Genomic DNA, 20,650 nt, shown 5'->3' with positions numbered 1-20,650 from the left:
CTCTTTGAATCTGCTCTGCCACAGCCAGCCCTTTCCTATTCCCTAGCTTTGGAGCTGATCCAATTTTGCCTCATTGATGGTAGTGGAAATTTCCCTGGGAAAATGCAAAGTGTTTAGCTCCAAAAATTGCATGCCTAAAATTTTTATAGTTGTGTGGTCACAGTACCAGTGTAAGGGGCAAGAGAGGTGTGTGGAAATATCCAGAGTATTGTGCTCGTAATTTGGTTTTCAGTTGTTATTGTTATTTTTCTACGCAACTCACTTAGTGATGAGTTGGTTCTTTCCCTCTTCTTGCCATTGCTGAATTTTCTGAATTTAGAAGGCTTTTCACTGTTACTATTTTGTCTGGTGGGGGAGAGTTGCCCCTACCCAAGTGAAAAATCTTTCATTTTGCCCTCTTCTCATACTGTCAAGAATGTCTTTCTATCAAAATTATGTTTTTAAAACTTTGTTTTCAAAAATATCATTAAACAACAAGGATTTTGACCTTCAGCAATTGATACTAAGAAGAAGGAAAAATTTGGGCATAATTAATATTGCCTGCTGTGCATAGTTAATAGCCAGTTTTTTGAGAAAAAAAAGATAAGAGCTTTGTGCAAAAAGTGTTTTAATTTCTAATCATGCAATAATATTAATTCCAACAATGATATGCTAAATACTTTTGAAAACACAAAAAAGTGAGACATAAATTTATGACTGTTAGATTCATATTACAGTATAAAAAGATCTGGAGATTTTATGTGTGATATTTTTTCACCCTATCTCCTTCAATACCCTCCAGTCCTGAGAAATATCTCTATTTTTGAAAGTTTAAAATTCCTTTCCCTAGAGGGTCAAGATTGATATGTCAGTAAAGGCCAGTGCTGTGTCTCAGGAGCTTTATAGAAAACCTTGGAAAGGAGACTAAGCCTAAGGAACTTTTATCATAAGTAGCAAGTCTTTCTTCTCAATAGGCAGAAGCACTCTAAGAAGGGTAATAGGCTCCCACTTTCTACATTCACATGGAAAAGTCAGAACTGGAGAAATGTACACCTTTTAAAAACTTTTAATACATTTCCTTCCTATAGTTCTATCTGTCTATCTATCTATCTACCTACCTACCTACCTATGTGTGTGCACACACACATGTATTTGTATACATACATACATATATTCAATTTGTTTAAGGACTGGAGAAATACACACTTTTTATAAACATTTTTATACATTTACTTCCACTGGTTATAAATCTTTCTATTGTGTGTGTGTGTGTGTGTGTGTGTGTATACACATACATATTTGTATTTAGACATATATATTCTCTTTGTTTAAAAGCCTCTTTATATTCCCCAAATCCATATACAGATATATGTGTGTATATACAGGTAGGTTTATGTGTGTATACACACACGCACACAAAACATATATAGCTATACATAACATATGGATACATACATACATACATATATCTGTACAGAATGAATCAAATACCTTGGTACTTGTCTTTTGCCTTAAGGAATGCACTACACTTATTTTTAGAGGTCAATCTAATTATTAGCATTGTGTTAACAAGTCTTACTGTATAATATCATGCCTCTCCTGGGTCATAAGTTTTCTTCTTTCACTCCATAAAAATGTTTCTCTTAGAATCTTTAATTCTGCTATCTTTCATGTAACCCTATACTGTTCTCTCTCTTTCCTTTAACCCTCATGATGAGAAAGTCAGTCCTATTAATTGTACTGACTTCTAAGGATTAAAAGGTTGCCTTCACCCTTTGAGTTGTATTTTTACATTGCTATATCTTCCTGTGAAACTACGAGTTTCCAAAAAAGTTTCAGTGTAATTTGTTCTAGATATGCTTTTGTTTAAGCCATTTTTCCAAATGAGGAAAATGACAGTCTCCTACTTTGTTCAGTCTTCATTGTCTAGAAACAAACTATCGTTGCATCTTCTTAAAGAGACCAGTGTTATTAGTGAAACCCTGGGCTCACAACACATTTGCATAAGACTCCCCTTATTGATGGACACCGATTACTAAATTCTGTAAGCCTCAATGAAGTGCAGAGTTGTTTTAGTACTTGAAAGTGAGATGCTGATCTTGAAATTCCCACTAACCTACCTGATATAAACACACACAGAGACACATCTATATTAAGTTCACATACAAACATTTCTTTTTATTAAATTTTTCTTTCAATTCAGAGGTTTTCAGATTGTTCATAAAATGATTCTAGTGTAATAGTGTGGTTCTACTCCTACCCTAATTAACCGTAAAGTCCCAAATAGCTCTTAATACCCATTAGTACTTGAAACCACAACCCCTCAGGGTTATCCCTAGAACACTAAATGGAACAAGGGGTATTTGTCAGGCTGGGGACCCAACTTGTCAGTTGGAGAAGTAACCATAGGGGTAAAAGGGGTGAGTTACTATACTCAACATATTTGGAACTCCTTTCTTTAGTTTTATATAGTAACATTTTACTGTGTCTGCCCCTTTCCTTCATGAATGAGCAGTGAGACTTTGCCCAGAAAAGGAGCAAGAGAATACTGTCAAGCTGAAGTGACAAGTGCCATGTACAATGCCACTGAAATGAGAGGTACAAAGGTGATGTGCTATGCCTTCCAGGCACCAGAAAAGGTCAGAGAGACACCTGCCAATGACTCCAGTCTCCCTGCTTTACTAGCTGAGCCAAGCAGTCTTAAGTCAAGAGGACAAGAGCACATTGAAAGAAAAATGACCAGCTATGAAGATTTCAATTCATACTTAATCCTGAGTCTGTGCCCCTTACTAAAAAGAGGAGGAGGCAAGTCATGGGTTCCTGAGTTCCTGAGTATTTGTATAACTAACTTTACTGGATAGCCATGACTTGCAAACTATGTTATTTATACTCCTTTATCATTAAGAGGAGAAACAGCTATGGGCACTAAGTAAACTTAATTGTGTATTTTCTTTTAAGTTCATTTTTTTGATTAATGCAAACAAACCTTCTCTCCTCTTCCCCCACTGAAAAATGAAGAAAAGCAAAAACCTTGAAAAATGTGCTTAGTCAAGCAAAACAAATTCCCTCACTGACTGTGTCCAGAAAGTATTTGTGTCACTCTACACCTTGAGTCTCTCACCTTTACATCAGGAAGTGGATGGCATGTTATTTTCATGAGCCTCTAAAATCATGATTGGTCATCGCATTGATTGGAGATTTAAAATATTTCAAAGTTGTTTGTATTTGCTATGTTGTTGTTAATGTAATGTTTTCTTGTTTCTGCTCACTTCACATTTCATCAGTTCATATAACTTGTCCTAAGTTTCTCTGACACCATGACTTTTATCATTTATTGGATTACAATAATATTCCATGGTATTCTTGCATAATTTATTCTCCCTAATTGTATATTTCCTAGAACTCCTGGGTTTGTAGCATCGTGTGTATTGTCTGGAAAATTATCTGAGGGAGGCTTACCACATTATGGGATTATTGTTTTTCCAAATAGACTAGCTAAAGTTTATTAAGCTCTGCATATTCCTTTCAAAAACAAAGCCCAGTGGATTGTGTTGACAGTGTAAGAGAATGTTAGAATTGAAAGAGATCTCAGAAATCACCTAGTCTCTCCTCCTTACTGTGCAAATGAGAAAAATGAGATCTAGGGAAATGAAGTTGGTTTGCCCACCTAGCACCTTTGAATTTCCCCATTCTAGAATTTCGAAGGATAGTCTCCAGAGTAGTTTTCTTCTGCTTGGGCTCAACATCTTTGGGGAAATAGAGAGAAAAGATAATGTCATAAATGCATGTTTATTTGCAAATGATCAGTTTAATTGACTTTGACATCAGAACAGGAACAATTTTTATGTTTTTAAATTTCTCTCTACCCACAGCACTTGGCATATAGTAAATGCTTGTTGATTGATTAATAGGGATTGGGTTCATCATTTCTGATTCTTTGGTTTTATATTTACTCACATGCAAGTACAATTCTGGTCACTACAGTCTCCCAATTAGAACAATTGGTCTAAAATCAGGACAGTTATGGTTTAATTTCCAAAGTTTTTTGAACTTGTGGGGATATGACTGAGCTTCTACTCAGTGATCTGATAAGACCATTCCTTATAACTAAGATATTTAATGAAGTCATTATTCCATGACCATCATGAATTCTCAGTAACTTGAAGAGTTGCTTTTCAGTTATTTCACTTATTAGCCAGCAAAAATTGCCTAAGTGGGACAACTAGGTAACACAGTTGATAGAGCTCCAGCCTTGGTGTCAGGTGGACTTGAGTTCAAATCCGGCCTCAGACTTGACACTTACTAGCTGCGTGACCCTGGGCAAGTCACTTAACTCCTATTGCCTCAACAAAAAGCAAAATAACAATAACAACAAAAAAAAAGCTGCCTAAGAAATAATGCTTACTCATGAGGTAATAAATTCTCCTTCACTGTATGTCTGTAAGCAGAGCTTAACAAATACTTTCTGGGAATGTTGTAAAGGAAATTATGATTTAAGTACAGGTGAGACTAGATAAACTCTGAAGTCCCAAAGGGGTGCAGTGGAAAGAATGTTGGATTTAAAGTTAGAGGACCTGGGTTCAAATCCTAACTCTTTCACTTTCTACCTCTATGCTCTAGGTCCTATGCCCTGCCTCTATGTGGACATGTCACAGAACCTCTTTCAGCCTTCATTTCCTCAGCTGTAACATGAAAGAGATGCCTCTAACATTGCCTAAGTGGATTTCCTCCAGCCCTAAATCTATGATCTTAAGAACTGTGAATTTTCCATGATTCAGTGGATCTTGGGCAGGGGTGTGCTGGTGTTTAACAATCTGCTCTCCAAAAACCATATGACATATTTTTAAGTTTAAGCTGAATAATTAACATTTTCTTCAGGGGCAGCTAGGTGATGTAGTGAATAGAGTACTGGTCTTGGAGGACCTAAGTTCAAATTCAGTCTCAGACCAGACACTTGACACTTAGTAGCTGTGTGAACCTGGGCAAGTCATGTAATCCCAATTGCCTCGCCAAAAAAAAAAAAATTTTCTTCATCATTTTCTAAAGTCAAGCCCTCATTTGTAGTGTTTGCTAATTTCTCATGTATAAATGCTCACACTGAAAATTTAATGATCAGGTCTCAGGAGTGAGCTTTATAAGCTAATTCCAACACAATCTGCATGGGATGTGGGAAGAATCTAGCTCATTCAGTAAGTAGACAACCTATTCCAAGGAGCAATGGTTCTAAAACCATCCCAGTCATGAATTTCAAACTAATAATGTCAATCCATGGACTGAACAAAATATTCGGCTGTAGCAGTCATTGGGCACTATAGATTCATATAGCCATTAAAGTAAGCCATATTTATTTATTGAAAGTCAATAATATTAAATCCTGGGTAAGTGAAATGGTATGCCATTCCTCAAACAAATACATGTGACCTACAGTTGGACAGCTCCATCAATATTTTTGGCAGAGGACACCACTCTCATTACCAACACCTGGTGCACATTGAGTAAATCATTTCTTGGCTAGTGATCCCTGAGCCCATCTGTGCAAAATGGCCATATGCCTGTTCAGAGTTGGCTAGACCTTTGTCCTAAGACATAGTTTCCAAGCATGATGGGCTTTGATGCCCTACATAGACCTGTAAAAGCTATATATCAAGCACAAATCTTTAATATGAATCAACAACATATGGGTGACTTTTTTACTCATCATAATAGCTCCTTACTTTGTACAGCCCTTTAGTTTACAATAAATGCCACAAAATTTGACAAATTTATCAAATATCTAGTATGCATAGAGCACTATGTTTAACCCTTGGGGAGTTATGAAGCTCAGAGAAGACATTTAGAATGTTCTTAGAAATTACAAACTAGGGAGAATAAGGGGGGCGGGGGGGAAGAAAACAAGATAAAGAGCCACAATACCCAAGATCAGGTGATAGATTCAGTATACAGAAAGGTATAAAACAAGGACCAGTAGAAGTTCTGGGGAGAAACTTTGTTACTCCCCAGAGGTTTCAGGAAAAGCTTTATAGACAAAGTAGCATTTGGGTTTTAAAATATGAGTACAGATTCAAAAGAAGAAGGGAAAGAAGGAAGATATTTCAGGTAGAGAGAGGACACTAATCAAAGGAACAAAGGAAAAGCATAGTGTATGTTTTAGGTAACACACCTGTTTGGTGTATAAGTACTCTCTCCTATATTATTTTATTTGATCACTTTTTTGCATGTATTTTGTGAAAGTTGGATGTTCTCTCTGTGTGTATGTGAAATAGATAGATAGATAGATAGATAGATAGATAGATAGATAGATCTATATCTGTATATCCATATATGAGAGAGAGAGAGAGAGGGAGAGGGAGAGGGAGAGGGAGAGGGAGAGGGAGAGAGAGAACGTAAAGCTCATAATAATTCTGGGTTAATAAGACCCCACAATGTAAGACTTTGTGGTTATCAACTTTTCAAAAGCAGCTGCAGCAGCACAATAATCTCTAGCATTTCTGAAGCACCTTAAGATTTGCAAAATGCTTTAGAAATATCTCATTTGATCCTCATAACACCATAGGAGGTAGGCATTGTCCTCATTTTGCAGATAAGGAAACTGAGGCTTAGAGGGGTTTAGTGACTTGACGTTGTACACAATACATATAGGTAACTGGATTTGAACTCAGGTCTTCCTAACATGGTGGCTCTAGTACTTAATTCATTGAACCACCTAACTATTGCCGATATCTTTAGATCAGCTTTAGACAATTTAATTAGAGGTCTTTTTTTTTCTTTTTTAGTGAATATACTGCTATATCCTTCTTACTTATGTCATTTCAGTTGCTTAGGACATCTACATTTCTATAAAAAAAAAAACCTGATAAACTACAAATTATACTTTCCAAAATTATGAAATTCTCAAATCTATGAAACTGTGAGGAGTGCCTTAGCCACACATATAAAAACTCAATTTTATTTACATATAAATATATGTTTTAACTGTTGCCAAATTTTTGAAAAAAAAAACTACGTAATTACCTAAAGCTTCAATAAAAAACATGCTTATTCACATAATGAGGGACTACTATAGTACCTCTTTAGTCCCAAATTTTTCCATATACTACCCACTCTTCTAGAAATTCAAGATTTTTTTTTAGCAACAAACTATCCATCATGACAAGATTATGTGATTCTTAAAAAACTTTACATTTTGTGTATGTACATACCATGATGGTCAAAATATATTCATTTTAGGAGCTTTCCCAGATTGAAAAATCAAATCTCATAAGCAAGTATGCTTACCTTTTTGAATAATCACTTGTTGCTTGAATGTGTAAAAGAATCCTCACTTCTTTTTATTGCCTACCAAATAAGTGCAAATATGATCTTCAAGGAAAGAAAACAATGGAAATCCTTGATTTATAATGTCAGTCTCTGTGTGCTTTTTGTTTTCAAAGGAGAGGTACTCTAAATTCAACTTCTATGCTTATGTGGGCTTCCTCACTTTTTTTTTTTTGCAGTCATTCAGTTTGAATTTTTACTTCTTACACACTAAGAACTTGAAAGAAAACTGCCTGTTAAAGACCCTCTTTATGACTAATTACAAATTCTAGTATAAATAGAAGAACTCTTCTCTTCTCTTCCCTTCTAGTATAAATATAAGGACACTTGCCCTTCCCTTTCCCTGATTCCCCTTCCCCTTCCTCATTTCCCCTTGCCCATTTTCCTCTTGCCCTTCTTTCTTTTCCCCTTCCCCTTCTCCTTCTCTTTTTTCTTTCTATTCCCTTTTCCCTTCTCTTTCTTTCCCTTTCCCTACTCCTTCTCCTCCCCTTCCTCCACCCATCCATCTGTCTGTTTTTAGAGAGTGAGGTAGGTAAGGTTTTCAAATGTATGCTTCCCTTCAGCTTTCCCTGTCTTTGGAGACATTGTGAGATGTCACACTGTGTAGTTAAGGATTGTTTTCCTTTTGATAAAACTGTTTAAAGCAGTATGATTTAGTCATTTTCACCAAGCTCATTATAAACAACTTTTGTTTCTAGCAGATTTTATAACCTAGCTATAAACATTTCTTCTAGGCTAATACTTGTACATAAGACCTTGGACAAACAGCTATTTTTATGCCTATTTTTATTGTAACATAATCTATAATAATACATAGGCTTTCTCTTTTTGTAGGCCTTATAGTAGTGAACTGAAAAAAAATCTACAAAAAATATCTAAAAAGTCTTCACTGCACAAAGTCTAAAATATTATCATTAAAATTCTTTTGTAGCTCACACACAGCCTGTTATTTCTCTCCCTAGGTATGTGTAACTGATTTTAAGGGGGAATATAAACCTGGGAAAAGATCAACTTACTTTGTGATAAAAATGGGCAAAACATAGCTAGCTGGAATCTCTCATTTCAGAAGTTACTGTGTAGGAATATATTTCAGTGCTTGTAATAGCTATGTTAACATTTTCAGCCCACTGGAGTAACATTTAACAAATTAGCTAGGAAAAGGAAACAACGTAAATAACACAATAAAACCCAAAAGATACTAAATAGAACCCTAGATTCTTCTAAACATAAAAACCTTTCTACTTTTTCCCCTTATTTTTTACTGTTCAGTATCTGAATTTTTGTATGTGTTCTACATGTATGTGTTAAACTAATTTTAGTTTCCTTATGATTAGAGGGGGTTTATTGGTTTTTAGCAATTGATTTCTACAAGTACAGATTTCTATAACTCAAGAATTAAGGAAAACATGATTCCAAACTAGCATGCCACAAATTCTATCTTTTTGTTTCTGGAATTGTACTCTATTTTTGCACTGGCATTACTCATTCAATTAGCGAATTACTTCTGTATACTGCTAATGGACTGCTACTGACTCAGTACTTGTAACTTCTCCCTTACTGTAAACTATCAAGAAGTATGTTGGGCACAGTCTTATTGGAGCTTGATTTCATATTTATAATGGTGTCAAGGCATTCCTACACTGTCCTTTCTCCATTGGGGAAATTTTCTCAACAGAGAAAATGCAGAAAGGAATCAGGAACACCCTTGACCTCAGCATGATGGGTGATGGGTAGCCGAGAGAGGCTAGAAGTATACCAGGGATTGTAGCTATGACTAGGAAAGTCTCTTAATTCATAAGGGTATTAAACTAGATAAACTCTCAGGTCTCAGCTCTAGAACTCTGCATAAGCTCATATAAATTGCAAGATCCTGTGGCCTCTACTTTCATATGAGTTCATTGTTGTTAATTTACAAACACTACATCTTTTTTTTTTCACAGATCTTATGAGGAAAAAAAGAAAATGTAAACCTGGTGAAAAATATATAGTACTAGACTTCACATAACTCTTTGTTTTGTTTTGTTACCCTCAAAGAGTGCCGAGTTCACAATATAGCTACCTACAATGAAAGAATATTTTTTTTTAGTTCTCTAGTTGAACAAGAAATAAGGTCTTTTTTCAAGAGGAATGAGAAGAATGGTAATATTTGCAAGGGGTGGAGATGGAAGGGGGGGGTAAGGCTCCCAGGTTAACATCATTTGAAATGTTTCAGCCTTGGCTGTTTTTGTTGTTCAATATCTGTCTTAGCTTGTAGCCAAAAACAAGTTCATATTATTGTTCTGTGAATCATCTCTACCCAAAAAGTACCTTTCTTTCTACTCCCTTTCTTAATGGCCTCAATTTTTTGAATTGACATGTAAGATTGATAGATAAATATATAGATAGACAGATCAACAAATAGACAAACAGATAGATAGATAGGTAGATAGATATAGATAACATATATGCTCTCAAGTGATTATCCAAACTTCCATTTGCCTGATGAGTCAAGTCCTCGAAACTCAGATACTATGTTTCCTCAGGACTCTAGGGGGACCCCTCAGGGACTAAAAGATTCTCTTTCTAGTCCTTTAGGGTCATGAAGCCCCATTGGTATGCAACCCACCATAATTGTCAGCTAATTATCAATTTAGTGAGCCAGGGTCAATTAATTTTTGGAAGTGTATATTTTGTAGGTTTGGTAAAAGCAGTAGTTACAAAATAATTCTTCCAAAAGTCTGTAACACATTCTTTCATGAGTAGATACATGGTACAATCAGGTGGACTCCAGCTTAGAGAGTACACGTGCCAAAGTGATAACTCACAGATCTTGGTTGCTTCCCTTTGTGGTCCTATTCCAGAAGTTCCCCTTGGGTTTGATATAGCTCTGGGCTGAGCTCCTAGTGAAGTTGTGAATCTTTATCCATTTGTCCCTGGCTCCCAGTGTAACCACTGCCCTCAAACGTTCCTGGGATGCTGCTATGATGTCCTTGAAACATTGTGAAGTCCTCCAGAAATCTGGAGTTTGTAAGGTCTTCCTTTGGACCAGGGGTGGGTAAGTTGGAGGTAGAAAGGAGTCTAAAGCAAAAAGCAGAGTGTACCTCTGCTACCCCCAAACAACCACTTAGAGGAAGCTTCTAGAACAATCTTTTTTGTTACCAGACATTCAAACAACTTGGGTTCTAAATCTATCTTCTGTTTTATAGATTATTCATAGGGTGTGACATATAGTTTCCTTGGCTATTAACAACACTTTTCTTTTCAACCTCACTCCAATGTATCCACTTTATCTGTAGATATTTCACATTTTCTAAAGTGTTTGGTTAGTTGACATATTTCTACCTCATTAAGATACATGGGCACCTTTAAGTGGGATGGGAAGGGACATGATTAATTTACTCATTTGAGAGAGAAACAGAGACAGAGAGGCTGAGAGCTAACTTATTTGTTGAGTTCGCCCAATATGCCAGGCACTGTGCTAAATACTAGAGATACAGTCAAGTAGCCCCATCTTCAATGAGCAGAGACCACATAGAGACAAGTGAAGGAAAGTAAGTGCCATGGTCAAGAGATGACTGGGAACTGGCATAGAGGACTGAGCCCCCATAAGATAAGGCAAAAATTCACCTACCAGAGATGAGGTATCAATGGGTGGAGTCTAACACACTGGTTGGAGGAAATCAAAGGTGGCCAGAAAGCAAGTGACGTGGTGAGAGAGTGATGTCCTCCTCCTCTCAGTTTATGACTGAGAGAAAAGTAACTCCATGGACCAAGAGGGCAATTGTAGTGGTAAGAAGCACTCTGAACAGGCAGCTCTGCCTCCTTGAAGTAAAACCTGGCATTTCCTTCTATGTCATTCAACTAATTTCACCATCATAGAAGATGTGAAGCATCCAGACAAAGAAAAAAGAAAGGAAAAAAATAAAATAAGATAAAACACAGTCCAAAATAAAGGGCAATACCAATAAGAAAGAAAAATAGCTTAGAGAATCTCTTAATTCCCAGTACAGAGCAGACCTGCCATGCTGTATTATCTCTTAGTAGCATTATTCAAGTTATCTTCTGACCTCTTTCTCTCACTTGAAATAGATTACTAGAGTTAATGACTGACCTTTAGATTTGGCATCATTGTGGATTTAAATCAATATGTTCTTTCCACTTTTAGCAATGAACTTAAAACATCTGCCTGTTTTCTTTTTTCAGAAGTCCAGCTAGCAAACACTGAGAAAATAATAATTCACCTGTAGATTGTAAGTCATTTTAGGCTCAGAAAGCTATGACCTCTGAGAATGAGTAGTTCCTCAGCAATAGATGAAGCTCAGAACTCCCAAACTCAAGCAATGCACCAGCTTCAACCTCCCCAGAAAGAGAGATTAGGGGAGTTTGTTACACACATGCCCAGCTCAATAAGACTTTCCTAAGGGAAACATTTCCTGATTCCCCTAGGTATTAATTCTTTCTTTTCTGCCCCTTCACACTTTAAGTCCCTTTCCCTTCCCATTTGCTGTTCCCTGAGCTGCTTGGTATTCCACTTCTGCACCTTTTCACAGGCTGTATCACATACCTAAAATGTATTCCTTCCTCACCTGTGCCTTTGAGAATCCTTAGCTTCTTCAAAACTAAATTCAACTGCTTCCTCTTATGGGACATCTTTCCTGATCTCCAACTTTGCCAGTGCTCTCTTTCCTCAAATGATCATATATCTGTTTACATGTAGTATCCTTTCAGTAGTTCAGGACATCAGTGACTATTTTCCTTTTGTCTTTGGACCCCCAGCACCTAGTACATAACTACTTTAAGTGCATAAGAATTGTTTGTTGGACTACATTGATTTGGTTTTAGTTCGCTAGCAAGAACTTTATTGTCCAGAAAGAAAGAAAAGTATTTCTTGCTTCCCAGAAGCTTTTATTTAATAGTATTCAAATGAACATCAGAACATGAAAATTAGAAATAATCTGTCAACTAAAAAAAAAACCCTTACAATAAAGTGGCTTATACATTATTTGAAGTGGCATTTCTTAATGCTGTACTCTCCTACTGACCAGATGAGGGATAACGAAAACAAAACAAAATATATATCTACACACACACACACACACATACACACACACACATCTTTTCCTCAATCCCAGAGATCAAGGGGAACTCATAACCTAAAATAATTAATTACTGTGATCTGCTAAGTACCAGTGAAATCCTGTTTCACACAAGCTTGTTTGCTGTTTAAGGAAGAACAAATACCAACAGCACACCTATGTCCTTTGATCTCTCAGCAGACAGTACTTTTCAAGAATGAGTGACAAAATAAAGCATTTTAAAGGCGTATAGTCACTGTTACCTTGAATATTCTGCTCTCCTGGAGTAATAAAAGAGCACTAGATTTGAAGTCAGAGGACATGGATGGGTCCAAATGATGGAGAGCTATGGGAGAGAGAGAGACAAAGAGAGGGAGAGAAACAGAGATAAAGGGAATGAGAGAGAGAGAGAGAGAGAGAGAGAGACAGACAGACACAGAGACAGAGACACAAAGAGAGACAGAGACACAAAGAGAGACAGAGGAGAGAGACATAGAGCAAGACTTGGACAAAATGATTTTCAGAATCTATTCTTTCTCTAAATCCTAAAATCTGATGCCTCAGTGAATGGAAATGGTCATGCCTCAAAGGCAGGGCCAATGGAAGAAAAGCCCTGGAAGGTGTTCTTCCAGCCAGAGTACACGTTGTGAATGGCTCAGCCGATGTTTGTCTGTCATCCAGAGATCAGTGCAGCTAAATCTTGAGAGTTAAATTACCAGAATGTTAACCACTAAGTGATCAAATATTTTGTTTGTTACTAGGCGGATGTCAGAAAAAACAGATGGCCTTATAAGGCCGCAGAAATGTTGTAGCCTCTGTCAGAGAGGGGGCATAACCACAACAGTGGAATGACAGGGTCTTTTGCAGTGTTAAAGAAAGTTACTTTTTAATCAAAAATTACAGGATGAATTTGGTCAGACGTTTTTGATAATGGGTGTAATTTCTTTATGGAATTTATGAGATTAAAATGATTTATAGACGTTCAGAACCTTGTGAATAGGTGAACAAATCATTCGGCTTTCACAAGTGCCCAGGGCAGGGGTTCCAGGCAGGCTATGCTCAATACCTGAAAGCAGCAGGTGGCCTCAATTCTACACTAGCAAGGTGTGGGTTTAGCTCACTCCCTCGTCTTACTGGTTAGGCCAAGTGGCAGTCCAGGTGAGAGCCTCTATAAATTTACCTACTGAACGGCCTAGAATATCTCCCTCCATTCCATTGCTTGGCATGAAAAAACTGGGACCCTGCCCAGCTGTGACTGTGTCCCCCACAGTAAAGCCTGCTTATTCTCATTGCTTTGTGTTAGTAATGTGCCTCTGTATCCTTTATCCAGTATCCAACAAACTCAAATAGTAAGAGCCAAGGAAAGACTTGATATTGAAAACAATGGTGAGATTGCCTCCATAACATGAAGCAACTTGTTCCTTTACTGTAGCAAACAACAGTATTCTTCTCCCTTTGTTTTAGAATTATGGGTCTTACTCTAGGGAGGGGTCTGTGAACTTAGATGGGAAAAAATATTTATTTTTACCAACTTCTAACTAAATTTTAGTAAATCCTTCAGTTATTTAGAGAAGTTATTTTGAAAAAGGGTCTAAGGGTTTCTCTGGAGTGCGAAAGAGGTGCCACGCAGGGGTGTGCTGGAGCCAGCTTGAATACTGGCTCAGTGCTAAATTTTTAGTAGGAGCATTTACACCTTAGAAATGGCAAACACTACAAATAAAGGTTTGGTTTATTATTTTGTTGGTTGTTTAGACTTAAGAAAGCAAATGGTAAAAATGCTGATAATATAGATTAAACTTACAAATGTTTTGTGTACATTTCTCTCCCCTACTTCCTTCCTACCCCTTGCCAGTTATTAAATGTTTTCTAGCACTTTCCTGGGTCCATGTCACAAGAAAGATTGAGAAATCCTGTTCTAGAAGTGTGGAGACTGAAATACAATGGAAAACTTACTAATACATTTTGTAGTCTAAATATTTGTTAGCTAGTTCTGATTGGTACATTAGTGTATGGTGAGGTTGAATTGGCCTATAAGGGCTCAGAATTGCCATTCCTCGTTCTGGTCAATGGCAGATTTGGGGCAAGCTTCAGGCCAGTGACTGGGAGGCCTTTGAGTTTTATTAGGAAAAGACAAACCCTGAGTAGGTGCCTTTGTCTTCCCACTTTCCCCATTGGCAGGAGGGCAGAGTGCTTTATCAGCTAAAGGAAAAGAGAAAATCCAATTAGGGCTCTAGGCCTCTTGCGATGCCTCACTAGAAGTCAACGAATTCTTTGATTATCAAAGCAAGACAACACAACTGGGTATTATTTCTCTCTTTAAAAAAATCATGTAGCATCCTATCCGCTTGCCATTGCTGTCATGGGAGGAGGGTGGTGAGGGTGGGAGGGACCAAAGCACCACTAAAGATTTGTTTTGTCTTTTGTTTTGCATCTGTTTGTGGTTGGTAGCCAAAGGGTTCTCCTTAAGGGAATTTGCTCCAGACCTGAGTAAAATGAGATCATATTATTTTCTCCACATGGCTAGAATCAGGCCCCAAGCCTCCTACGTGGTATACAAGAAGCAGGAATGGTGACTGAGTATACTCTGTGAAATGGCAACTATAGGTCAATTCAGCCTTGCTGCATGTGGATTCCAAATTTTATCAGTGTTCATAGTCTCTCCTGGCATGAAGATTGCAACCCCTCTTCACTTTCTTATTGATATTTTCCATATAAAGGATACTCCCAACTATTTGGAGGCCTTCCTTTACTTCCCTTAACACCCCAGGTGTTCTAATATACAATTGAGGTTCTTCATCTCTTATTCTCATTAGACTATTTGTTAAATTTCTCTACCCATTTATCATGTTAGTACCTTTTCTAACACTACCCTAGTTTTGATTATGGAAGTTTTCAGAGATTGGGTACTTATGTACATTTCTGTTCAATGGGTATTTCTTGTGCAATTTTTCTTACTTTGTCCTCTGACTTATTAAGAGGTTTGTGAATTTAGCTTTCAAAAGCATAATTGATGTCTTTTGTTTTCACAAGATAGTCAGTTATATTATGTAGAACCACAATGTCTCAGAATGTTGTGTCTGGATATGGAAGGACTTGAAATGTAGTTTGTGTTTTTTTTTTTTTAACTGATCTGAAAGGGGAATAGACTCAAGAACTTTTTATTTTCACCTCATTAAGGCCATTAATTAAGAGAATGAGCTAAATCATAGCCTACAGTCCACGTGAATATAATGCACAAAGATCTCTGCCACATAAACTACATTTTTTCCCCCTAAAAAAGATAATGAAACCATCTTCTATGCTTAATTGGGCCAGGGGACTAATTCTCAAACTATTAACATGGTTTACTGGTCACCTAAGGCATAAAGGCCAAAAACAAGAGTGCTCCTCAGGCGTCACAGACTGTGGAAGTTAATATCCCCTCCTGACCAAGTGTACCCTCATGGTAAATGCAGAGATGAGTGAAGTAATACTGTTCTGAATCAATGCTGAATCTTTGTAAATTATCCTTTCCATTCTGTGGTTGAATAAACTTTCTTTTGTTAAAAGAAATTATGGTCTTTAATTATGGTGGTTTAATTTCATTTCTGACCCAAGACTGAACCATCTGACACGCCTGCATCAGGTGTAGCTCAGTATAAAATGGAATCCATTTTGACATGGAAATAGGTTTATAAATACTGGTTATTTCCCCGGGATATACCATATAAGGATCTATAATCTATAATGTGGACAAGTATGGGAGTAATATAGGTATAGCTGAAAGGAACCTCAAAAGCCATCTAGTGCAGTCCCTTCCCCAACTATACCCACTTTTTTTTTTCAGATAAGGAAACTGAGGCCCACAACATTACGTAGGAGTAGGACAGGGATCATCAGAACTTCAAGAGGAGGAGGACCTTCCTCCTAGACCCACATAGGGTAGTGACAGTATATAAATTGCATAGCTAAATTCTAAAATCTACAGCTTAAAGAAGTGTGTGTGTGTATGGGGGAGGGGGTAGGGTGGACAACAGAAATCACCATCCACAAAGGCACATGGAGCCTTCTTTGAGGATGCTCCTAGCATTCTGTCACAAAAGCAATTTGTGCCCACTCAGATGATTTTGATAACCATTCTTAATCCATTCAGGACTCTTCCTAATAGCTTATTTCCTTTCCTGCTACTGGTAGCGATTTGTTTCTTGTCTAAATGTTGCTCAGAGTAAGATAAATAGCAGACATGGGTTTCAGGAATGTGATCTTACTTTATCTTTCTTTCAATGTTTCAGGAGTTCTACTTTAAATGTGGTGCACACCCAACCTCTGCCAGTGAAACATCGGTGGCTCTGAACCTGATTACAACAAACAGTCGCAGTATCAGCTGTATCACATGTACTGATGTCAGGTAAAAATAGCAAAAAGACTGCCCGCCTCAGCTAGGTTATCTTCCTCTGTATTCTGAAATGCTTCTCAACTGTCTTCTTTCCTTTCTCGGGAACACGCTCTTTGTTTTGATGTTACGCTAGGTGTGTGGATTTTAACTGTAAACCAAAGTATAATAAGAACCAAATTAAGCACTATAAGAATTGCAAACATTATTATCAATCTGAGAAAGAAATAATTGATAATGGAGGTGCCTTTGTACGTAAAATATTTTGGAAACCTGCTATTGAATCTCAACTATACATTTACTAGATTTTTAAAACTATATCTGCTGCCAAACATTTTATTATGGTATTACTAGAAACTTAACATTTGCTCTAGTTCTCCACTTTTAAAAGATGACTACATTAGTAGCCCATGCTATACAGGAGGATTTTTGAGGACCCAAATATACAAAAAAAAAGAAAACTAGAAAAAAGTTTCTAGCAGGGAGAATCAAGTTAATTTGAATAACAGCAATGTAAGGATGAAAGAAAGAGAAATTGATGTTATTTTATCTAAAGACTAGCGCACTGGGGGTAGAATTAATGTCTTGATATTCCTGGGTAGTGTGTGGTTTAAAAAATAAATGGGAGTGACAGGAAGGTATTTGTGTATTTTCCACTGAGATAAAAAAGAGAGAATAAGCTTAAATTTTGCAAAGAAAGATTTATATATTAGGAATAATTTTACTGGAAGGTTGATAAAACTCTCACATATCTTAACAAGGGAGCTGTGGAACTCCCTTGTTTCCAGAGTTTCAAGAAGAATCTTATTAAAAATGTCTTGTTGCCCTGAATCAGAAGAATTGTTAAAATGACCTTCTAGTCCCTCAAGATTACATAATAAATAGGTTATCAAGTGTCCCGAGGCACTGCTTCTAAGTCTTCAATAAAGTGATTTTAACTATAGTTTAATTGATCAATACTTGACAACCCCAATAGCAGCTGTTGGGAAAAAAAAAAAGTCATTTCCACAAGTTACGAATACTTAGGCATGTTTTCCTTTCCGCTGCCTGTTCAGTCAATAGAAGTCTGCAGATTTTTGAGACTATTGTAACAGAAAACAGTACATTATAACTAAGTAACTACACTACCTAGAATGTTACTGGCCTGCTTACAGGATAGAAAATTGATTAATTGAATTTGCAGAGCCAGTGTTTTTAGATGTGTAACAAGGCCACTCAGATGGTTCTCCAGTTGGGATAGTTGGGTAAAGAAATTGAGGAGGACTGCAGTGTTGTTGAGTCAGCTTATCTGAAAGCAGTGGCATGTTCTGATATCTTTTCCCTTTTTAAAGGGTGAAACCTTATTCTTCTACCCAGAATGAAACACGCTTGGGCACTATTTGGAAACTCTTTCATTAAGCTTGAAAACAATGGCATTAAAAATATGTAACTGCTCCCATAAACTCTGTGAAATGGTTAGTGTTATCATGGGGCAGCTAGATGGCGCAGTTGGTAGAACACTGGGTCAGGAGTCAGGAAGATCCGAGTTCAAATCCACCTGCACTTACTTATGAGCTGTGTGACCCTAGGCAAGTCACTTGACCCTTTTTGCCTCAGTTTCCCCATCTGTAAAATGAGCTGATGAAGGAAGTGGCAAATAGCTCCATTATGTTTGTCAAGAAAAGCCCAAAAGAGGTCACGAAGAGTCAAACAAGACTGAAACAATTGAACAGCAAGTGCTACTATGTTATAGAACTGTCAGGTTTGTGCTGGGCCCTCACTGTAAATATCTGAAGGAAATCAGCCTTCCACAAAGTTGGGCTTGTAATTGTTTGAAAGACAACAAATGATCTGTTCAAAAATAATTTTTCATATAACTTTAGAAAGGCTTTTTGGAACAGAATAAATAGTCTTTGAGCATTTGTGGGGTTGTCAAGCAGAAGAGCGATAGATTTGTTTTCCTAGGTCCCAGAGGGCAGAAAAAGAAACAAAAGGTACAAGTTGTAGAGGCAAATTGGGGCTCAATGTACAGAGATGGGGGCAAAAACCCCAATTATTTCCCAAAATTGAATGCGCTGTTTTGGGACATTGATCCTCCTTCAGCTAAAGGTATTTAAGTGAAAGCTGCATGATCACATTGGGTGATGATATTATTAATAATAATGGCGATGATAATGATTTGCAGAGTGCTTCACAAACAACCCTGGAAAGTAAGTGCCTTTATTATAGATGTGGAAATTGAGGTAAGCAGAGATAAGTGAATTACCCAAGGTCCCACAGCTATGAAATATTTGACACTAAATTTGTACACGGGTCTTCCTAACTCTTGCACCATGTTTCAGATGGGATTGTTGGTCAAGTACGATTTGACTAGATGATGTCTGACATTCTGTGATGCAATTAGAGTTTAATTATTTATCTTTGGTATTACAAAGAGTTATTTACTTCAGAGGTATAGCATGAACAAATATATGTACAAAGATTTCTATCCTATCTCTGGGTCATACTCTTACCTATACCAACTTGGTCTGTGGGGGAATAGGGTGAAAATTTAGCTTGGGTCCTAAGTAGCATTGGTCCCACCCATTGCTCACTATTAAGTTAGTCTTTGCACCGTTTGCTCCTTGGGGATTTGCTATTATACCCACTCCCAAATTCTTATGGCTCTGTTTCCCCTGGAAACAAAGGAAAAGGCAAAGGATGGAAGAGGGGAAAGGAGACCCGAAGGCTGTGCTCCATACTTTATGGTGTCTCACCAAATGCCATGAGCAAGAGTCACCAAGCTTCCCAGACTCACATGAAGCAAAGAGCTACAATATTTTATAAGTGGTTTATGTGGTTAACCACTTGACCAGGTGTTCTTGATAAGCTTGAAAGAGTTCCATACTTGAGTAATAAATGAGAAATGTGATCTGTACCCTTGATAATCAGTGCATAGAGATACTCAAACCAAGAACCTGTTTTTTTTTACAAAGTATTGACTAATAATGCATATGTAGACAAATGTTTTTTGTTTGTGTGTCTATTTTTTATTGCTCCTGTCACATTTTTTTTTTTACCTTCAATGAGTGATCATTTCCAAAAACTCTCTGGATGCTAGGAAGTTGGATAGCTCTGCCAGAGGAAATAGGGATAGTGTGTGTGGTGATGGTGGTGGAGGTGGATATTTTTACTATATTCCCCCTCACTTCCTTGCCCTACTATGTAATAGGCACTAGACTGAGACCTGAGGATGTAAAGAGAGAAAGAGAAACTTTCCTACCTTTAGTTCTTATGTTCTACTGGGGAGGATATAATAAGTAGAAAATTAAGTATTGTAAGATAAAGAGGAAAAAAGCACTAACAACTGGGGAATCAAAAAAAGATAAAATAAGGATTCAGTATAAAAATGGAGCCTTGAAGGAAAAGAAGCCTTCTGAGAATGGGAGGAGAGAATAGAGGCTATTTTAGGTGCAGTTGTTGGCTTGTGAGCATGCCCATGAGTGGGAGATGGAGTGTTCAGTGCAGGGAATGGCTCGTAGTCCAATTTCCTCTTCCTCTGAAACTTTTCTTGAATTGCACTTGTTTTTGTTCTATACCTCAAATAAAATTCCAGTGCCTTGAGGGTGAGAACCACTTTGTTCTTTCTTTTTATTTCTAGTAGAGTGCCTTAAACATAGTAGGTATTTTAAAATGTTTCTTCGATTCACTGGAATTCAAAACTCATCAAGGCACACGGTTAGCAATAAGCCAGAATGTGAATGTGCCTTGATTCCAGAGGACTGATGATAAAGCATGCTATTTACCTCCTGCCAGAGAAGCAATGGATTCAGGATACAGAAGGAGGCATATATATTTTTTTGTTTTTTTAGCTTGGCCAATGAGACAATTTGTTTTGCTAGACTCTGTATTTATTGCAAGGATCATCTTCTTCTTCTTCTTCTTCTTCTTCTTCTTCTTCTTCTTCTTCTTC

The 20,650-nt window shown here is 37.2% G+C and overlaps 1 protein-coding gene across 1 annotated transcript in view; it reads left to right on the top strand.

Annotated features, from left to right (window-relative positions):
- Window positions 1–20,650, top strand: part of LOC114031409 (E3 ubiquitin-protein ligase parkin-like) — a 1,828,862-nt gene that overhangs the window by 925,221 nt on the left and 882,991 nt on the right. Inside the window, exon 6 of the mRNA XM_027846472.1 lies at window positions 16,619–16,734. Within this exon, the coding sequence (XP_027702273.1) occupies window positions 16,619–16,734 (116 nt within the window). The remainder of the gene's footprint in view (window positions 1–16,618; window positions 16,735–20,650) is intronic.

Source organism: Vombatus ursinus, unplaced genomic scaffold (genome assembly GCF_900497805.2).
Source record: "Vombatus ursinus unplaced genomic scaffold, bare-nosed wombat genome assembly UNPS02015175.1, whole genome shotgun sequence".
NCBI lineage: Eukaryota > Metazoa > Chordata > Mammalia > Diprotodontia > Vombatidae > Vombatus > Vombatus ursinus.
The sequence above is the reverse complement of the archived record's forward strand: the minus strand, read 5'-3'. Positions and strand labels throughout refer to the sequence as shown.